Source organism: Aedes albopictus, chromosome 3 (genome assembly GCF_035046485.1).
Source record: "Aedes albopictus strain Foshan chromosome 3, AalbF5, whole genome shotgun sequence".
NCBI lineage: Eukaryota > Metazoa > Arthropoda > Insecta > Diptera > Culicidae > Aedes > Aedes albopictus.
In genome coordinates this window covers 422,348,929-422,368,249 of record NC_085138.1, presented here as the reverse complement: position 1 = coordinate 422,368,249, position 19,321 = coordinate 422,348,929, and the positions used below count along the sequence as shown (strand labels likewise).

The following is a 19,321-nucleotide window of genomic DNA, read 5'->3' as shown; positions in this document are numbered from 1 at the left end:
AATCGTCGGAACCGTGTCATTTAAATACAAACTAAAATCATGGGGTTCTACTCGAACAGTTAGTCGGCAGTCTCATTGTGCAGCTAGCTACACATATGTATAACCTTTGATTCGATGGATCAGAGCCTGTCAAAACGTTATCAGTTGTTTGTTCCCGCCTGTGCTGTGTGGAGATTTCAGTTGTACGACGCGTCGCATCGTCGCTGGGAACCATTTCTCTTTCACCGGCGACCGGAGACTCGGAAATGGTATTCAATCAGTTAAAGGGTGAACCGGTTAAGGTTTGTTTTTTCAAGGGATGTAACACTAGAGAATTCCAATGCAAACCATTTTTTTATAGGTAGGCGTCAATATCTCGAAGCGGCACACGGTTAGGGTGCTTTCAAAAATCATGCGTTTCCAAATCCATCATAATACAACTGAACTAAATAGCGTCACTATTCCACTCTCACCCTGTACTCATCCAGCCACTGATTATAACTGGTTCAAATCAGTTTTGGAACCTGCGATCAGGCGTTCTCTCTGATGATCGTCCGGTACAAGACAGCTGTGCATCTATACAGGGTGTTAGGTTCCTGAGTGTAAACTTTTTAAAGGGTGATAGAGGACCATAAATGGTGAAAAAAGTTGTTCTACGCATATGGTCAAATCTCAACCGTTACGTAGTTATTGAACTCCCCATGTTTTTGACTCTTATTGCCTTAACTGGCTATAACTTTAAAATGGTCAAACTTATTGAAGTTTTTTTACCCTTGATCGAAAGATTATTGAATTTTCTGTCAAATGGCATCTTTGAAAAGATAAGTTTAGTTAAATAACAAAGTTTTCTAGAGTAAAATAGTAAAAAATAGTGTGTTTTAATTTGTTTTTGTCAATTATCTTTGAAAAATGCGTAATAAATTAAAATTCTTTCTTTGGCAGAGTTGTGGCACCTGTTCTAGTCTACAGTTCGTTCTTTGACGCCTTACTTCTAGCTCTTATCGTTTTCTTGCAATTTTGATTCAAATGTGCGGCACAGTGCGCAAAAACGTGCTTACCATGACAATTGCAAATTTATGATCTGAAATGCGACGTTTAAATCGAAATTGCAAGAAAACAATAAAAGATAGAAGTTTGATTTTAACGATCGAACTGTAGAGTGAAACAGGGGCCACATTTTCGCCTAAGAAAGAATTTTAAATTATTACGCATTTTTCGAAGATAATTGACAAAAACAAATTAAAACACACAACTTATAAGTTATAAACTTAGTTATTTAACTAAACCAATCGGTTTAGTTAAATAAATAACTGCCATTTGATAGAAAATTCAATAATCTTTCGAATAAGGGTAAAAAAACTGCGATAAGTTTGACCATTTTAAAGTTATAGCCAGTTAAGGCAATAAGAGTCAAAAACCTGGGAAGTTCAATAACTACGTAACGGTTGAGATTTGACCATATGCATAGAACAATTTTTTCACCATTTATGGTCCTCTATCGCCCTTTAAAAAGTTTGCACTCAGGAACCTAACACCCTGTATATTACAACTACGCATCACAAATGCATCCAATAATGGAGTAAATTGTAGCAATTGTGACCATTGGCTGGTTAGAACTGAGATGCTATTTGTTGTACGTACATGATTACTACTGCGTGAAGTGGGCAAGATAAGATGATTCTCAGGTCACCCGTACCGTATGATCGAACGGACGGACGGACATGCCTTCTGTGTCACACTCTGCGAAATACGTAGGTTCGTCAATTTAATATAGTAATATAGATGGTATACTAAGTTGATGCCGGCCGGCTTCTGGTGGTATGACGCATTTTATTGCACAATTGCTTACTAGATCACTACTTTGTAAGTAAGTGGTTCTGTATTTATATTCCAATATTTGCTCTTTAACGCAACGATGTCAGAAAATATGGAGTATAAGCAGAAATGTTCATTTTTTTATCTTTTTTTGCATTCATCTAAAGATCCCAAACAACTGTGATAAATTTGGGGCATGATTGGTTTAGCCTACATTTTGTGCATCGCGTTTGAAGTTTTTATGGCAAATCTGGACAAACGGGCTGCAAAACGGTGAGTCGAAAAGGAGAGCGTCCAACATAGCTCTGGTCCTCACAAGTTCCTACCTCATGCTTCCACGGGTCAAGCGATGACAAAGACCGCCAGCTAAGAGTTGTGTGCTTAGCTGGTAGTGCAGCCTGGGCACTGTTGTCCTTCTGACTTCAGCTAGATTGAGGAGGTACGTCGAGCATCTGTTCACCAAGGAGGTGCGGCTCAAACAGCGTCTGTTCTGGGATCCAGCGGCTGAGTATGAAATGCTCCTCCACCGGAAGCTATATCTAAGGTGGCAGCCCCACCACGGTGGATAGGGGACCTTAGGCCAACAACCTACTGTTTCCGAAACCCAAAAAACCGTTACTGAAACCGAAAATGGAAGATTACGAACTGATTCAACGGCAACGTATTTTAGCACAAAACAACGGACAAGAATTGGAACTTGGAATGTATTAACCCTAGCCCAGCAGGGTGAACTGGCACAACTAGCCAATTAGGCATGCCGTATGAAGCTTGAGATCCTACGACTGAGCGAAGTCCGTTGGTCGAACTTTGGAGAACACAGATTGGCGTCGGGTCAAATTCTGCTATATTCTGGACTACGAGGTGAACACGCTCCTCACCACCGTGGAATTGGTTTTCTGCTTAGCGCTCACGCCCACGCTGCGCTCATCAAGTGGGAACCTATTAATAAGAGGATAATTGTAACCAGATTCAGAACTCGGGTTCGAAACCTTACCATGATCCAATGTTACGCGCCAACCGATGCTGCCGAATTGCAAGATAAAGAGAACTTTTACCGTCCACTGAATGCTGTCGTGGACAAGATTCCAAAAGGTGATATCAAGATCCTCATGGGCGACTTCAACGCGAAGGTTGGTTCCGACAACTCGGACTATGCGCACGTCATGGGACGCCATGGTCTCGGAGAAATGAGCGAGAACGGAGAGCTGTTTGCAGAGTTTTGTGGCAACAATGACATGGTAAATGGGGGATCGCTCTTTCCTCATCGACCAGTGCACAAAGTGACATGGATTTCCAGTAATGGCGTCACAGAAAATCAAATCGACCACATCTGCATCAGCCGTAAATGGAGACGGGACTTCTTGATGTGCGGAACAAACGTAGTGACATTGCGTCCGACCATCATATTCTAATCCGACTGCGCATTGCGTCAGGAGGAGAAAATCGGCCGTCGACTCAACACACGCCGATTGGAAGACGTTACGGTGAAAAGGTCCTTCGTCGAGGAGCTAGAGAACCGTGTTGCGGATATTCCAGCAGGTGGAAGCGTATAGAAGATCAAAGGAGCGCCATCAAGAACGCCTTCATCGCCACTGGCGAGATTAATTTGGGTGAGCTACACACCCAGAGAAAGCAGTGGATCACAGATGATACCTGAAGGAACATAGAGGAGCGAAGGAACGCCAAAGCCGCGATAGAGCGAGCGAAAACACGAGCAGCCAAAGCCGTAGCCCGTCAGCGCTATTCGGCTCTCGAGGAGGAAGTGAAACGCTCATGTAGACGGGAGAGCGTGGGTGGACTCCCTAGCCGACGAAGGCGAGAAAGCCGCTAACACCGGCGACATCCGTCTTCTCTACGATGATTCGGGTTACGTACAAAAGGCTGAAACACGAAAGGCTGAAATAACAAAAGGCTGAACTACGAAAGGCTGAATCACAAAAGGCTGAAAATGCCAAAAGGCTGAAATAACATAAGGCTGAAATAATGATTTGACTAGTTTTCAAACGGCGAGCCTAAAGGCAGTCATGCGAGCCTAAAGGCAATCATGCGAGCCTAAAGGCAACACTAACATCACAGACAAACAGACATAACACTCTAATTATTCATATCGTACACTGATATAATGATCTTAGTGAAAATTTGCTAGTTGGCCGACCACTCAGCCCTGACACTTGCATTGGTTTTGCTTGAGTTTGACATTTGACGCACACTACCGCTCATTGGTTGATGGTTCATTGGACGAACATGCTTCCGTTACTATGTTCAAAATCGGAATGCGTTAGGACTGTTTTACCGCGCTAAATATGCATCATTGATCGCCTACATAACTATGACAGTATTTCTCCAAAGAATAGCATATATTTAAAAGAAGGAAAAATCTCTGATCACATTGTTGGCAGCTGTAATGGCAATCAATCTCCATAACAGCATGACTCGAAAGAATAGTTCATGCTCAAAGAAGGAAAAATCTCCAATTGAAATACCATCAGTCATTTTTTGTGTTAGTTGGTATCCCAAGTAACAATTTTAATTCTATTTGGTTTTATTTGTTTTTATGATAGTTTTATCGGAACATTGCATATTCTAGTTGATCTTATCGGAGTTTCAGTTGAGCACAACTATTCTTCGTCAATATGTGGTTTTAAAAACACCTCCAAGAATACTTGAGGTTCAGTTCATAAAACCATAAACACAACAAGAACTGTTGAACTTATTTTCAGTTTTATAAGGTTCTTGTAGTTATTTTCAATCATCCGTTCTTGATCAAGAGCAACTGCTCTCGCATAAGAACAATTTGGTACATGAAAAATACAAGAAAAAAAGCATCAGATTTTGATTCTCATCGTTCCATTATTGCTGCCAATCAAGAACACCTACCCGGAAACCCAACCGCAACGCGGTGCAGTGCCAAGTTCCTCCGGTTGCAGCATCCGAAATGAGGTGGGTATGGTCATCCAGGACGTCGTTTCCCGTGCAATCGGGGTTCCAATCATCGAACTTCAAAATCAACAACTACTTACCTGTTGGAAATGCTGACCGGAGGAATGAGGCACTGCACCGCATCAAGGCCGCTTATCGAAAAAGGTCTGCCAGGTTGGCAACGGTACCGGGCTGATAAATCAATTCATCGGACAAGATTTACAAAATCCACCGCGGTGCGATAATTTATTGTTTGTTTACAATTTGGCGTACATGTTTTATGACGTTCTTGGCAGAGTTTGCATAAACCTACATCAAGAACGTTATAAACCTGAGTACTCTTGAGTAATACTTCTTACCCTTTCATAAGATGAAATAAATTTAAGACGTTCTGGATGGAGGCCAACCAGGCTGCATTGAGAACGTTATAAATCCTAGTATTCTTGAGTTATGCTTTTAGCTCTGGCATGAGTTGAAAGAAATTTAAGACGATCTTATGGTGATTTTGATTAAAACCATCGATGATGGACCGACCACCGGCCTAAATTTCAATGGAAGCCATGTTGAGAAAACTCATGAGCAATGTTCGCATGACCAGGAATAATATTTTTAAATATTTTATTAGTGCGTTATAATGGAAGCGCGTTGCAATTTTTGGAAGTATCTTGCAACATATATACGATGAATTTTGCTTGGCATTTGGCATCCTTGTTACACCACGGAAATGTTTCCAATTTGTGTAATAAATTAATCCCGATTACAATAATGTGTCATTTTCATTGTGTTTTTAATTTCAATTTAATTCACCAAACTTTTCTGTCGACATAAAAGCTGCATCAGCATCAACACTGACAAATTTATTATCGTTTTATCGTTCGTTTGAAGAATTCTACAAGGAGTGAGCAATTCGCCTTGAGGACAACTTGGGAAGTACAACAAGTTTTAAGAGAAATTTAAAAACATCTCTCCAAGAGCATCTTAGGATGGGCCTCTTTGGTCTTAAGGCGGGTTTATGGTTGAGTTGATGTCGTGTTGCAGAGCAATTTGGTTTATGCATGGTTTTAACCTTTTGGAGCCGATTTTTTTCGCCGCTGTCGACGCAACCTCGCTGGTGTCGAACACGTTTGTTATGCTCGGTTTCATCGCCGGGGTCATATATGACCCCTCCGGCTCCAAAGGGTTAAAGAACAGGTGTTGAAGAATACTTCAAAAGCATTATAAAATTAATTTTGTTACTTGGGATGCATCATTAGTCTCTTTACTAAGCACATTCTATGACTAGGACTCATATATGTAGCCGATCTGGTTAGCGAACAAGTAGTCATGCTAAGGGTGACGGATTCGATTCTCCCTCGGGCCAGAAACTTTTTGTAATGGAAAATTCCTTGACAACCGCGGGTATTAAGCATCTTCCTGGCTGTCACACGATATACAAATGCAAAGTGATCATTGGCAGAGAAGGCTCTCAATTAATAACTGTTGAAATGCGTATAGAAGCTGAAAGCAGGCTTTGCCTCAGTTGGGACGTTACGCCAGAAAAAAAAGAAGAAGAACTACCGTAAACTGGGGTGTAGTTGATCAGTGGGGTGAACCTGATCATTCAACTACCAGCGTATAACGACTTTCAAGGAAGCAACAATTCTATTTTAACCATTCGCAATTCAATGACGTAACATTAAAATTGAATGGTAACTTCCTTGAAAGTCGATATTCGTGGGTAATTGAGTGATCAGGTTCACCCCACTGATCAACTACACCCCAGTTTATGGTACTATAACTCATTTCCTGCATTTTTGCAATTTCAGCCTTTTGTGCATTCAGCCTTTTGAAATTCAGCCTTATGTTACTTTCAACCTTTCGTGTTCAGCCTTTTGTGCATTCAGCCTTTTGAAATTCAGCCTTATGTTATGTTACCGAACAGTAACATTTTGTTTGTAAATGTTGATGTGGGACGGTAGGGCAACATGATGTTCAGTTTTTCAACGACTCATTTGAATGGTCTGGTGGGGCGGGCGAAAAACAAAACGACATGCGTGTAGTCGATGAGTGCAGCCACACTGAAGTCGGCTGCAATGATGCGGAAACTGGATTGAGTGTCGTTGCTTCGGGCTATGAGTGTCGATCGTACGAATTGGCCACTTAATTGTCGTTGGCGAAGAAGGGGGGGGGGCAGAACGTTCCCGTTGCCGTCACAGTCCCGATGCGATGGTCGGAAAGTTGCCGGTTTCCGTCCAGCGTTAGATAGCTTCGTCCGACTTTTTCACGTGGCTACACACTGGTCGGTAACCCGTTGGCATCCCGATGATTCACGTGGCACTAAGATGAATGCTACGATGCCCGTGAAATACACGTCTGGACACTTATTGACTGACCCGGCAAATCAGCTAAAACGCTGGTTTGAGTACTTTGAGTACTAAGTGTCGATCACGCCACCAACACCTCAGTATGATCCGCCAGGAGTTCGACGTATTACCAACACCGAAGCTCCATAAGTGCATGAGATAGAAACAGCCATCCGTACCATGAAATCGAACAGGGCCCCGGGGTCGATCGCATATCAGCCGAGATGCTCAAAGTTAACCCCGTAGTATCCGCACAACTACTGCATCAATTATTCTGCAACATATGGGAAACCGCGACATGGCGGGGCATCATGTTACTGTGTATCGTTCTTAAAGTCCTCTGCAAAGTGATCCTTAACCGGATACAGGAGAAGATTAACGCAACTCTCCGACGGCAGCGAGCTGGATTCCGTACCGGACGATCCTGTGTGGACCATATTGTCACGCTCCGTATCATCCTGGAGCAAATCAATGAATTCCAAGAGTCTCTCTACCTGGTGTTCATTGATTACGAAAAATGTTTCGACCAACGGTGTCTTGTCCGATCGCATCCGGGTCGTCGCTGGAGTGAGGCAAGACATACTATCATCGCTACTGTTCCTCAATGCAATGGCCGAGATCCTGGTGTGCGATTGAACGTGAACCAAATGATGATCTTGTCGAACGCCCCTCAACGGCAGGTCTTACCATCAACGTAAACAAGACCAACTCATTGGATGTAAACATGGTCAACCCTTCCAGTTTTACGGAGCTGGGCAAGCAGTGGAGAAGGTTGAAAGCTTCCAATATCTAGGTATCAAAATGGCGGCCGAAGGTGGCACCAAGATTTACATTGGTGCACTGCGTGCACTGATCAAGTGGGCGAGGGCTGCTTGTTATTTTTTTTATTCTTCAATCGCTTAACCTACACTCCAAATTTTGTTTGCCGGTATTCAGCAAATTTTGCTGATTTTTTTTTGTGCTGATTTCATTCAGCAATATGAATTTGCTGAATATCAGCAATTATTTTTCAACTTGCTGAACCATCCAGCAATTTTGACAGTTGATCAGCAACGTTGTGCTGAAGTTCAGCAAAAAATTTGCTGAAATTCAGCAATTTATTTTGCTGATTTTTTTTGTGCTGGAAACGTTTCGAAAAATTTGGTGTGTAATTTTCAGCTCTTTTGTCCACTATGGCACTACAGTGCCTAAATGTATTCTATTTCAAATCTACTATATCGAACTTATTGCCTTTGCACTGCTTGCACTTTCTACCATATCATGGTAGAATGATGAGCACGAGGATGTTGATGTGTGGCTGTTGGTTGTTCCTTTTCCAGTCCAATTGGGGGTCCATTATGAGTTGCCATTCGCTGATGTCCATGTATCCAGATCCATTTGGGCCATGGGCTCATAAGAGAGACAGTGTCAGCTGCTCTTAGGGGGAAAAAGCAACTGACGAAAGTGCCGGGACTGGGATCGAACAACACAAGAACTATCTACGAAACGTTGCTTAGACCGGTAGTCCTCTAAGGGCACGAAGCATGAACTCTACGTGCAGAGTACCGGAGTTTTCGAACGGAATGTGCTGCGTACCATCTGCGGCGGAGTGAAGATGGAAGACGGGAATTGGAGAAGGCGAATGAACCACGAACTGCATCAGCTACTGAGAGAACCAACCATCCACACTGAGAAAATCGAGAGGCTACGGGGGGCGGGTCACGTCATCTGGATGTCGGATAGTAACTCGACTAAAATGGTTCTCGAAAGTCATCCGACCGGTACAAGAAGACGTGGAGCGCAGCGAGCTAGGTGGGTCAATCAAGTGAAGGACGATTTGCGGACCCTTCGCAGAGTGCGGAACTGGAGATACACAGCCATGGACCTAGTAGAATGGAGAAGCCTCCTATGTACAGCAAAGGTCCCTCAGGCCTTAGTCTGACCGGTAAGATAAGTAAGACCTCACAATTGGATCTCTTATTCTTCTTTTTCTTCTTATTTCTCGTCAGCCGACACCGGCATCAGCTGTAGTTCAACGTCCGTCTATTTCTGGTACTAAGCCTAAACACGGACTTTTAGGGAGACATGCACGCACACCTGACACCCTGGATATCGAACTCACCAACACATGGGGCGGGACCTACGGCTGTACTTCCTATCCAAGGGAAAGCGTGATCAGACATTTGCGTCTCAGAAATACCGACGGCGTCAGCCAGGTTCGAACCTACTGTAACGAATAAATTGGAACCTTATAAATGCACATTTTATTTTCCGTATCAGGCCCCACGTCTGGGAACTTAGATACGAATAACAAAATGGAACATTACAAATGCACAAAACACAAACATGCAACACATAACATAAATTGTGCCCAGTTATCCAAATAGATAACTAAGTCCGAACCCAGGATGACGAGGTTTCATTTTTGTTCTTGGTCCATCAGTCAATCCTGTAATCGTATTTTTTCTGGCTGATTGCCTTTTGTTTGCAGCGTTACTTACTTACATAGCTTGTGTTTGGTCTAGGAATTTCTAATCCTAAGGGGGCATCCAGATTCGGGTAACAACACAAGACCGTCTACAATTTGATGTCCGTGTTAGGGGACGGCTTGTGCGTTTTGTACTGGATCGCTCCTGAAATTTTTGAAGCGCTACAAATGCACATTAAATTTCAGGGACAAATGTACAAACCTTAGTAAAACATACTAAATAAACAGACAAAATGTTCACAACAATTTACAAACGTAACACTACACCGGCTGGGGTGAGACCGATGCCGCTAAATTGGATCTACAACGTGACGCTCCATCGTCGATGTTATCAAAAGCCTATATGGACACAAATGCAGGAGCGAAAGTGGAGGCGGGTTGGTCACAATCTACTCATTCCAGTAAACTTCTTTCAATATGTTCATTGCACAATACTTATTTTATTTTTGTGAGATTTGTTGTAGAGTGATGCTGTTCTACAGAGATACATATACCACGAACGTTGAAAAATAATTCTTAGAAGTTTATATTTCACAACAGACTACATCATTTCACTAAACTGGAATGGCTTAGTACAAGATTGTGAAAGTATCGTCACAACAAAGTAATGAGTTTCAGTTAAAAATAATCCTTTCCACCCATCAATCAACCCTCAGGAAACTCATCCAGGGAATCTTCCTTGTTCATGAAATCTGTCAATCATCAACCATCACCGACCGACCCGGCGGCTGCGGCTAGCATGATCCCGGCGAGAGTTCCTGACCTTCCACAAGGGAAGACAACAAGAGACGAATGACGACGAGGGAACAATGAAAATCGCAATTCATTATGCGCCAACCTATACCTACACACAAAACTTGTTAGCTCGGAGGAAAGTGCAGTTGTCGCCATTCATCCAGAACATCCGATTCGGCCGTAATAACGTAAATGCACTCTGCGTTCAAGTGTACTCGTCGGTCGCAACGCAAGACGCAATCGGGAAGGCATATAAAAGCGACCGTCGATGCGGCAGAACATGTTGCTAGGCCGAAAAGGGAGCATCGCGAGAGCATCAGAGCCTCGAGTTGGTTGACTCGTACACGCGTTACCGTCCGGGGCCGCCGCCGGGACGTTTCCGTACGGGATCATCAGCTGATATCGTGATTTCGACGCGAGACTCGCGTGCTGCGGTGGTGTGAGAACAGACCAACCAATACGCGTGAGAACGGTCGTAAAGTGCGTTCTCGATGCATTCCGTGTATTGTGGGCTCTACGGCTACTAGGCGGGCAACAAACAACGTAGTGTGCTGTGCTTCGTTCGCGTAGTCACGCTTGTCGTGTGCGATCCGAGTAGGCTGGAATACACTGATAGGGGCGAAATAAATATATAAATGAAGGTGCCGAACGACTTCGCCTTCAGTTGCATTTCGCTTGTCGTTCCGAGTGGATTTCGTCTCGCGCCGTCTAACGTGTCTATCTCAGTTACAGTGATTGGCTTCGCGCCCTTCTAATCAAATATCATCAGTGAATGTCCTCTACCTTCGGTTACAGTGTTCTTATGAGCAGATTGTATAGTGTCTATTGGCTTCAATGTGATAGCGAAGTTTGAGTGATTAGAAGAGAATCGAGCAGTGGAAGAGAACGTGGATAGTTCTACGTCGCAGCAACAGCCTATAGTGGGAGATAGACTGACCTGCCGTTGTTTCCAGATAGGCAACGGGAATTTAACATTTTGCTACTGTCTGCTAACTAAAAGGAATGCCCTTTAACTGCAGTCGTGACTGTGTTGGTATTAGATACCGCATCAACTCCCTGCACCAGACCTGGAAGTGGTTGCACCAGACCATCGCCCTGCATGAATATCTCATCTCTATGAGCGCTTCGGACACGGACGCTTTCGGTCAAGAAGGTATCGAGTGCGGCGCAATCTAAGGAGCTCAGTGCCAGTTGTACCAGTAAATCTTAGTAACCCACTACCGCCTACTACGTTAGTCTATCGAGTTAAGAGAAAGTGTTAGCTTAGCCGCAATAAATCAGTTCAGTAGTTTTAAAGAGAAAAGTGCGAAGATTGTCAACTTTTTTCCTCCGACAAAAAAAAAAGAACTTTGGCTTCTTCTACGTTCAACTAGTCAATTCAAACGTAAAAAAATCGTACGCGAACTGTTTGTGTCGAGAACTGTCAATGAACACTGCCAACATCGAAAAAATAAGTTTGTGATATAAATATAGAAATCGTTGATCCCGAACAGTGCAACCCATCCAAGTGCTCTAAAAAATAGTTCAGCAATTCCCGCGATACCGAATAAAATCCGGACAATCCCATCGTTACGCAACACGCAGACCTTCAAAAATTATCAACCCCCCAAAAAACTCCCAACGCATCGAAAAGCGGAACAAACAGTGAAATTATATATAGGACAAAGAGACCAAAATAAAGAAGCGAGAAATTCCCAAGATGGCCGCCCTCATTGTACAACGCTGCAATACAGCTGCACGTGCCGTGTGCAAGTTATATGTGGCCTCTTCTAATGCCTCTACCCATACAACCCTCCTGGCGCGCACCATCACCACCACCAGCCGGCTGCAAATTCAAAACAACACCACCAACCACAGCAAAGGCAAACAGCTGTCCTCGTCGGACGTGAAGAAAATTCCGGATAGCGAGGTACGCAAGTCGGTGTTCATCTCGCAATCCAACGATGTCTACTCCAATCTCGCCCTGGAGGATTGGATCTATCGCAACTTTGATTTCGCCCACCATCACATCCTGATGCTGTGGATCAACACGCCGACGGTGGTCGTCGGGCGCCACCAGAACCCGTTTGCCGAGGCGAACGTATCCGGCCTGATGCGTAACGGGGTGGAACTGGCTCGCCGGAACAGCGGCGGTGGCGCGGTGTACCACGATCTGGGCAACCTGAATTGTACCTTCTTTACGCCGAGGGCTCGCTACGATCGGAAGTACAATCTGAATCTGATCACCCGGGCGCTGTATCGGGAGTACGGTATCAGTGCGGACATCTCCGACCGGGACGACATTACCGTGATGGGCAAGAAGGTGAGTGAAATACTAGTTCAGTGATTCTCGACTTAAGTCGCAGTGACGGTCAAAATGAGTTTCATGAGCCTGATTTGAAGTGTATACTCTAAATGGCTATCGTTAAAACAAATGAAGCTCAAATTACAAATTAATCCAAATAATTATTAAAGTTTAAACCGGTTTCGATTATTTATGTTGTAAAAATGCATAAATTACTTAATTAGAAGGTTAAAACGGAACAAAGTTGTCTAACTTTTAAACTGTTGTTAACACGCTTTTGAACGTTCAATATCACTATGCTTCGGCACTCGCCGCAACTCCAGTACTGTCTGTGACACTTGCATTATGACAGCAGTAACCCAGAGCAGTAAATCAGAACCTTCCAAATTTGAATTAATTCATCTACCTTAAATGTCCATAAGACTGCAGGTTCTGTCCTTGTTGTGACGCAATGCCAGATAAAAAAGGAGAAAAAGAAGCCTGCATTCTTCAGAGTAAATTCGTAATTTTTGTCCATAAATGACGTATGAGACTGACAAATTACAGTAGAATTTTAAGACTTGATCCGTCTTTAAAATAAATACGTAAGGATTTATAGAGAGAGGAAGAAAGAGTTTGGGATATCTTACGCGCCATCTTATAATATGGGTTCTTAGGTATATCGCTAAAATATTTTTGGTTCAAGAAGCCTTTCAAAAATTTAGGCATTTCAATCTTGCTTTAAAATTAAAATTATTCTTCAAATTTTTAAAGAAACAACTACTCTATGGAGTTGAAGAGATATCCGCAATTTTACTGGGCCGTGTTTCGGAACCACTGTATACTATCGGGAACTGGTTTCGCTAGTGCAGTCGTACATATAAGATGGTATTTACGTTATTTCTTTCGGCGCATATATGTTGGTGCAGAAGCTAGAATCAGCGATAGACTGTTGATGGAAAATTCCACTACTTGCTATGATGTTGTAGTTAAGGTCTGTGTCAATTGGGAAATTAAAATTAATTTTCACTTAAATTTGACAGTTTGGTAATTATTTCCTAAGGAGAACTGTCAAGTTTAAGTGTCGAACTGTCAAATTTAAGTAAAAATTTATTTTAATTTCCCAATTGACACAGACCCTTAGTAGCTGTGAGTGGTATAAGAATGCATAAAGAGTCTTTCCAATACAATTTTCTTAAGCCCATAAGCAAATATTATCTTAGGCCGAATATTATCCCGAAACGTTTTCAGCAATAGGACAGATCGGTGAAGTACTAGATTTGTAGTAATGAGCTGAATTTTAGTATGGTGAGAAGGTCAATTCTCCGTTTCTGCAATGAAATGGTGCAAAATGGGTGGGTATTATGATTTCTTGCCTAGTTTGATGCTGTTTAAGCAAAACTTTGGGCAACTGTGTTGTTGTTTTCTCCATTTCTTGAAACATAAACAACATAGTTATCCAAAGTTTTGCTCAAACAGCATCAAATTAGGCAAGGAAACATAATACCCACCCTTTTTGCACCATTTCATTGCAGAAACGGAGAATTGACCTTCTCACCATACAAAAATTCAGCTCATTACTACAAATCTAGTACTACACCGAACGTGCCCCATTCCTTGAGATATTCAGATTTTTTTTAAAGAAATGCTTTCTGAAATTTTTGTTGGAGCCCCTCGAGAGGTTTCTTTCTGGAATTTTAACGGAGATTCTCTCAGACATTACTTCACTCATTCTTCTAGAAAGTTCTTAGAAGATTCTCCTTGAAGTTCCTCCAGGGGGTTTCTCAGAAGTTCCTCAAATATCCAGGAATATTCTCTGCGGATTTTTGTCCTTGTGGAGCCTCGTAGTCGTGCGGTTAGGGTCACCAAGCTTCTAATCACACCATGCTATGGGGTGAGGGTTCGATTCCCGCTCCGGGCGATGAAACTTTTCGTGAGAATAGTTTCTTCTCCGTATCCACTGGTGCATGCTTCGTGTGTCCCTTGTCTAGTGTTAAGTGTAATTCAGTCTGTACAGCCTCTGGCTGAAGACGGTGTCCGCGTCTTTAAAAAAAAAAAAAAAACTGTTCCCTTCAGAGATTCTTTCTGGGATTCTTTCGGAAATAACTTCCGGATTTTTTTTTTCTTGGTAGGGACATATCAAGAGATTCTTCATAAACTTACTGCGGAACATTTTCTAGACTTCCAGGTATTCCTTTAAAGATTCCTTAAGAAATTATTTTATGAACTCCTCCAGAAGTATCTCCGGCAGTTCATCCTGAGTTTGACTCAGAACATACACTACCCGTCATAAGTACGGACTCACAAAAAGTATTGCAACAATATTGCATCACCCTGACTCACCTCGATATCTCAAAAACCAGAACACCTATAAAAATGCCGCCTTCAGAAAAGTTGTTGCTTTTGGGCTTCTGAATAACTTTGCTGAAGACAGCATCTTTGTAAGTCATAAAGTTTTGGAGATATTGAGGTGAGTCAATGTGATGCAATATTGTTGCAATACTTTTTGTGAGTCCATACTTATGACGGGTAGTGTACTTCAAGAATCCCTTCAGAAATGTTTTCAGGGAGTTATTCAAGAATTCCTCTAATGTCTTTGTCTACAGTTTCTGCTCGAATTCCTGCAGAAGTTATTTCAAGGATTCCTTCAGGAATTTTTCCGAGATTTATTTCAAAAATTTCTCAAGAGTGTCCTTTAGAAGTCTCTTCAGAATCCCTACAGAAAGATTACTACAGAAATTGCTTCAGAGATTTTTTCAGGATTCTCGTCAGGAAATATCTGAACGAATTCTTGGAGGAGTTTATGGAGTAATCCCAGGAGATATTTCTTAAGGTACCACAGGAGCAGTACCAAAACAAAAACATTCTAGAAATTTCTTTCCCTGACAAAATTTTCCAAGGGATTCCTGGAGAAGTCTTTGGAAGAATTTCCGAAAAATCGTCAAAGAATTTCTGAAAAAATAAACTTAAGGTGAATTTCTGTTGAAATCCCTTGCTGATATTTGTGGAAGAATCCTTAAACTACTGAAGGAGTCTCTGGAAATATTTCTAGAGAAATTCCTGAAGAAGTTTCAGAAAGAATTCGGGAAGGAACTTCTGAAAGAATCGTAGAATGAATTTTTGAATAAACAAAAGCTCTAAGTTTCTAAGTTCTGTATAAATCTCTGAAGATATTCTTTAATAAATATCTCTGCAGAAATATCTGAAAGAATCTTAGAGAATTGCTCGGAAAAATCCTAGTAGGAGTTGCTGAAGAAATATAGTATTTGAGTTCTACCTGGGAGCATTGCTTGAGAAACCCTTGATGAAATTCCTTCAGGAATTTATTAAAAAGAAGAAGAATTATTGGAGGAATCCTTTATCGAGATGAATGGTTTTTCTGAAAGAATACTCGGAGGAAGTCGTGAATGTTTTTTTAGGAAATCCTGTAAGAATTCTTAGAGCTTAGACCGCCTCCATGTGTATATTTATGGTTGCTACTCCACGATTGGTTCGAACCAACCTTTAGTACCAACCTTTGTTATATGAAATTAAGCGTTTGACGCACGTCTCCACCAAAGGCTGCAGGAAGGAATTCTTGTTAGTAGGGAAGGTATGTTTGGGTCGGCTTCACTTTGATAAGTAATATAACCTCTCATTTGTAATTCCTATTAGAGTACCACGCTATTGTTCGCTTCACGCGGAAAACAAACAATTGAACACCCTCGTCGGGTGGTCGCTGAATGTTTACTACAAATAAATTCACAAAATATACAACCTGTCTCGTCATTGACCGCTTTACACGAAAAGCAAACAATCGATCACCCACGTCAGGTGGCCGCTTAATTTCCGAATATTCTCGCGCACGATACTCACGATGCATTCACAGCAGGAACAATACAATACTTTTTAGCAAATCCAGGAAGAATGCCTAGAAAAACACTTCTGTAAAGTATAAGAAAAAAAATCTCAAGAGAAATTCCCAAAGGAATTTATGTAGTAGTTTCTAGGGGAGTTTTCTAGACCAATTTCTAAATGCATCTTTGAAAGTAATCCTGGAAGAATTTCAGAGGAATACCCAGAGGAACTTCTAAATTTCTGCAACTTACTGAAGAATCCCTGAATTAATATTTGAAGGAACCGATGGAGGAATGGGACACGTTCGGTGTAGTACTAGATTTGTAGTAATGAGCTGAATTTTAGTATGGTGAGAAGATCAGTTCTCTGTTTCTGCAATGAAATGGTACAAAAAGTTTACGTCAAAAGCGTGGGTATTATGATTCCTTACCTAATTTGATGCTGTTTGAGCAAAACTTTGGATAACTATGTTGTTTATGTTGCAAAAAATGGAGAAAACAACAACATTGTTGCCCAAACTTTTGTTCAAACAGCATCAAATTAGGCAAGGAATCATAATACCCACGCTTTTTGCACAATTTAATTGCAGAAACAGAGAATTGACTTTCTCACCATAGTACTCCATAGTACTCCACCGACCTGTCCTATTGCTGATAGAAACCTTGGATCACTTTATGAAGGAATTCCTGGAGATATTTCTGAAGGGGAAACGTCTCTAAGTTACATCATGCTTTGAGGGGGGAGGAAAGATCAGCAAAGTGTGACGACCCATACACACGGAACCCGAAATCAACCCAAATATAGGTTGGGGGTGGAAGCTCAGGTAAAATATTATCTCCTGGGCGCCCATTAAAAACACCACCCCCGGCGAAGACTGGCGCTCGAGCCTAGCTATTTAGCACTGTAGTTGGAGGAAATGCCAATGCAGAACCCGTAGCTTCCGGGAAGGTAAGCCCAGCTCCCTGGGTTAGTGGGTTGGTGTCAGGCCCTGCGAGCCAGCCGTAAAAAAGACTAGCACCGGAAAATCAACAAGAGAAGAATGCGAACCGATACCAATGGCGACGACCACAGCGACGAAAAGGGACTTGCGATTGGAAGCTCGGTACGTGGAACTGCAGATCTCTCAACTTCATCGGGAGCACCCGCATACTCGCCGATATACTGAAAGACCGCGGGTTCGGAATCGTAGCGCTGCAGGAGGTGTGTTGGACAGGATCTATGGTGCGAACGTTTAGAGGTAATCATACCATCTACCAGAGTTGCGGCAACACCCGTGAGCTGGGAACAGCTTTTATAGTGATGGGCGACATGCAGAGGCGCGTGATCGGTTGGTGGCCGATCGACGAAAGAATGTGCAGGTTGAGGATCAAGGGCCGATTCTTCAACATTAGCATAATAAACGTGCACAGCCCTCACTTCGGAAGCACTGATGATGACAAAGACGCATTTTACGCGCAGCTCGAACGCGAGTACGACCGCTGCCCAAACCACGACGTCAAGATCATCATAGGGGATCTAAACGCTCAGGTAGGCCAGGAGGAGGAATTCAGACCGACGATTGGAAAGTTCAGCGCCCACCAGCTGACGAACGAAAATGGCCTACGCCTCATCGATTTCGCCGCCTCCAAGAACATGGCCATTCGTAGCACCTTCTTCCAGCACAGCCTCCCGTATCGTTACACCTGGAGATCACCACAACAAACGGAATCGCAAATCGACCACGTTCTGATTGATGGACGGCACTTCTCCGACATTATCGACGTCAGGACCTATCGTGGCGCTAATATCGACTCCGATCACTACCTGGTGATGGTTAAACTGCGCCCAAAACTCTCCGTTATTAACAACGTACATTACCGGCGGCCGCCCCGGTGTGCCGTTCACAGGAAACACGCAAGTTCTACCAGAAGCTCAACGCATCCCGCAAAGGCTACGTGCCACAAGCCGAAATCTGCAGGGATAAGGACGGGAGCCTCCTGACGGACAAACGTGAGGTGATCGAAAGGTGGAAGCAGCACTTCGACGAGCACCTGAATGGCGAAGAGAATGTAGGCACGGAGGACCAAGGCAGCGGAGGAAATGACTATGTTGGTGCAGCAGAGGACGGGAACGAATCAACTCCCACGCTGAGGGAAGTTAAGGATGCCATCCACCAGCTCAAAAACAACAAAGCGGCTGGTAAGGACGGTATCGCAGCGGAACTCATCAAGATGGGCCCGGAAAAGTTGGCCACCTGTCTGCACCAGTTAGTAGTCAAGATCTGGGAAACCGAACAGCTCCCGGAGGAGTGGAAGGAAGGGATAATCTGTCCCATCCACAAGAAAGGCGACAAGTTAATGTGTGAGAACTTTCGAGCGATCACCATTTTGAATGCCGCCTACAAAGTGCTATCCCAGATCATCTTCCGTCGTCTTTCACCTAAAGTAAATGAGTTCGTGGGAAGTTACCAAGCCGGTTTCATCGACGGCCGGTCGACAACGGACCAGATCTTCACCGTACGGCAAATCCTCCAGAAATGCCGTGAATACCAGGTCCCATCGCATCACCTGTTCATCGACTTCAAAGCGGCATACGACAGTATCGACCGCACAGAGCTATGGAAATTTATGGACGAGAACAGCTTTCCCGGGAAGCTGACTAGACTGATAAGAGCAACGATGGACGGTGTGCAGAACAGCGTAAGGATTTCGGGTGAACTATCCAGTTCATTTGAATCTCGACGGAGACTACGACAAGGTGATGGACTTTCCTGCCTACTATTCAACATCGCCCTGGAAGGTGTTATGCGACGAGCCGGGCTCAACAGCCGGGGTACGATCTTCACGAAATCCAGCCAATTTGTATGTTTTGCGGATGACATGGATATTATTGCTAGGACATTTGGAACGGTGGCAGAACAGTACACCCGCCTGAAACGTGAAGCAGCAAAGGTCGGACTGGTGGTGAATGCGGCTAAGACAAAGT

The 19,321-nt window shown here is 43.2% G+C and overlaps 2 protein-coding genes across 2 annotated transcripts in view; both read left to right on the top strand.

Annotated features, from left to right (window-relative positions):
* The first annotated feature begins 11,259 nt into the window (after positions 1-11,259).
* On the top strand, positions 11,260-11,587 carry LOC109433482 (uncharacterized). Its single transcript, XM_062856376.1, has one exon. It carries the CDS (start codon positions 11,260-11,262, stop codon positions 11,431-11,433), a length of 174 nt encoding a protein of 57 aa, XP_062712360.1. The 3' UTR covers positions 11,434-11,587.
* Positions 11,588-11,949: 362 nt separating this feature from the next.
* LOC109433481 (lipoyltransferase 1, mitochondrial) overlaps positions 11,950-19,321 on the top strand; it is a 30,700-nt gene continuing 23,328 nt past the window's right edge. Inside the window, exon 1 of the mRNA XM_019709902.3 lies at positions 11,950-12,559. Coding sequence (XP_019565447.2) covers positions 11,957-12,559 — 603 coding nt within the window. The 5' untranslated portion in view covers positions 11,950-11,956. The remainder of the gene's footprint in view (positions 12,560-19,321) is intronic.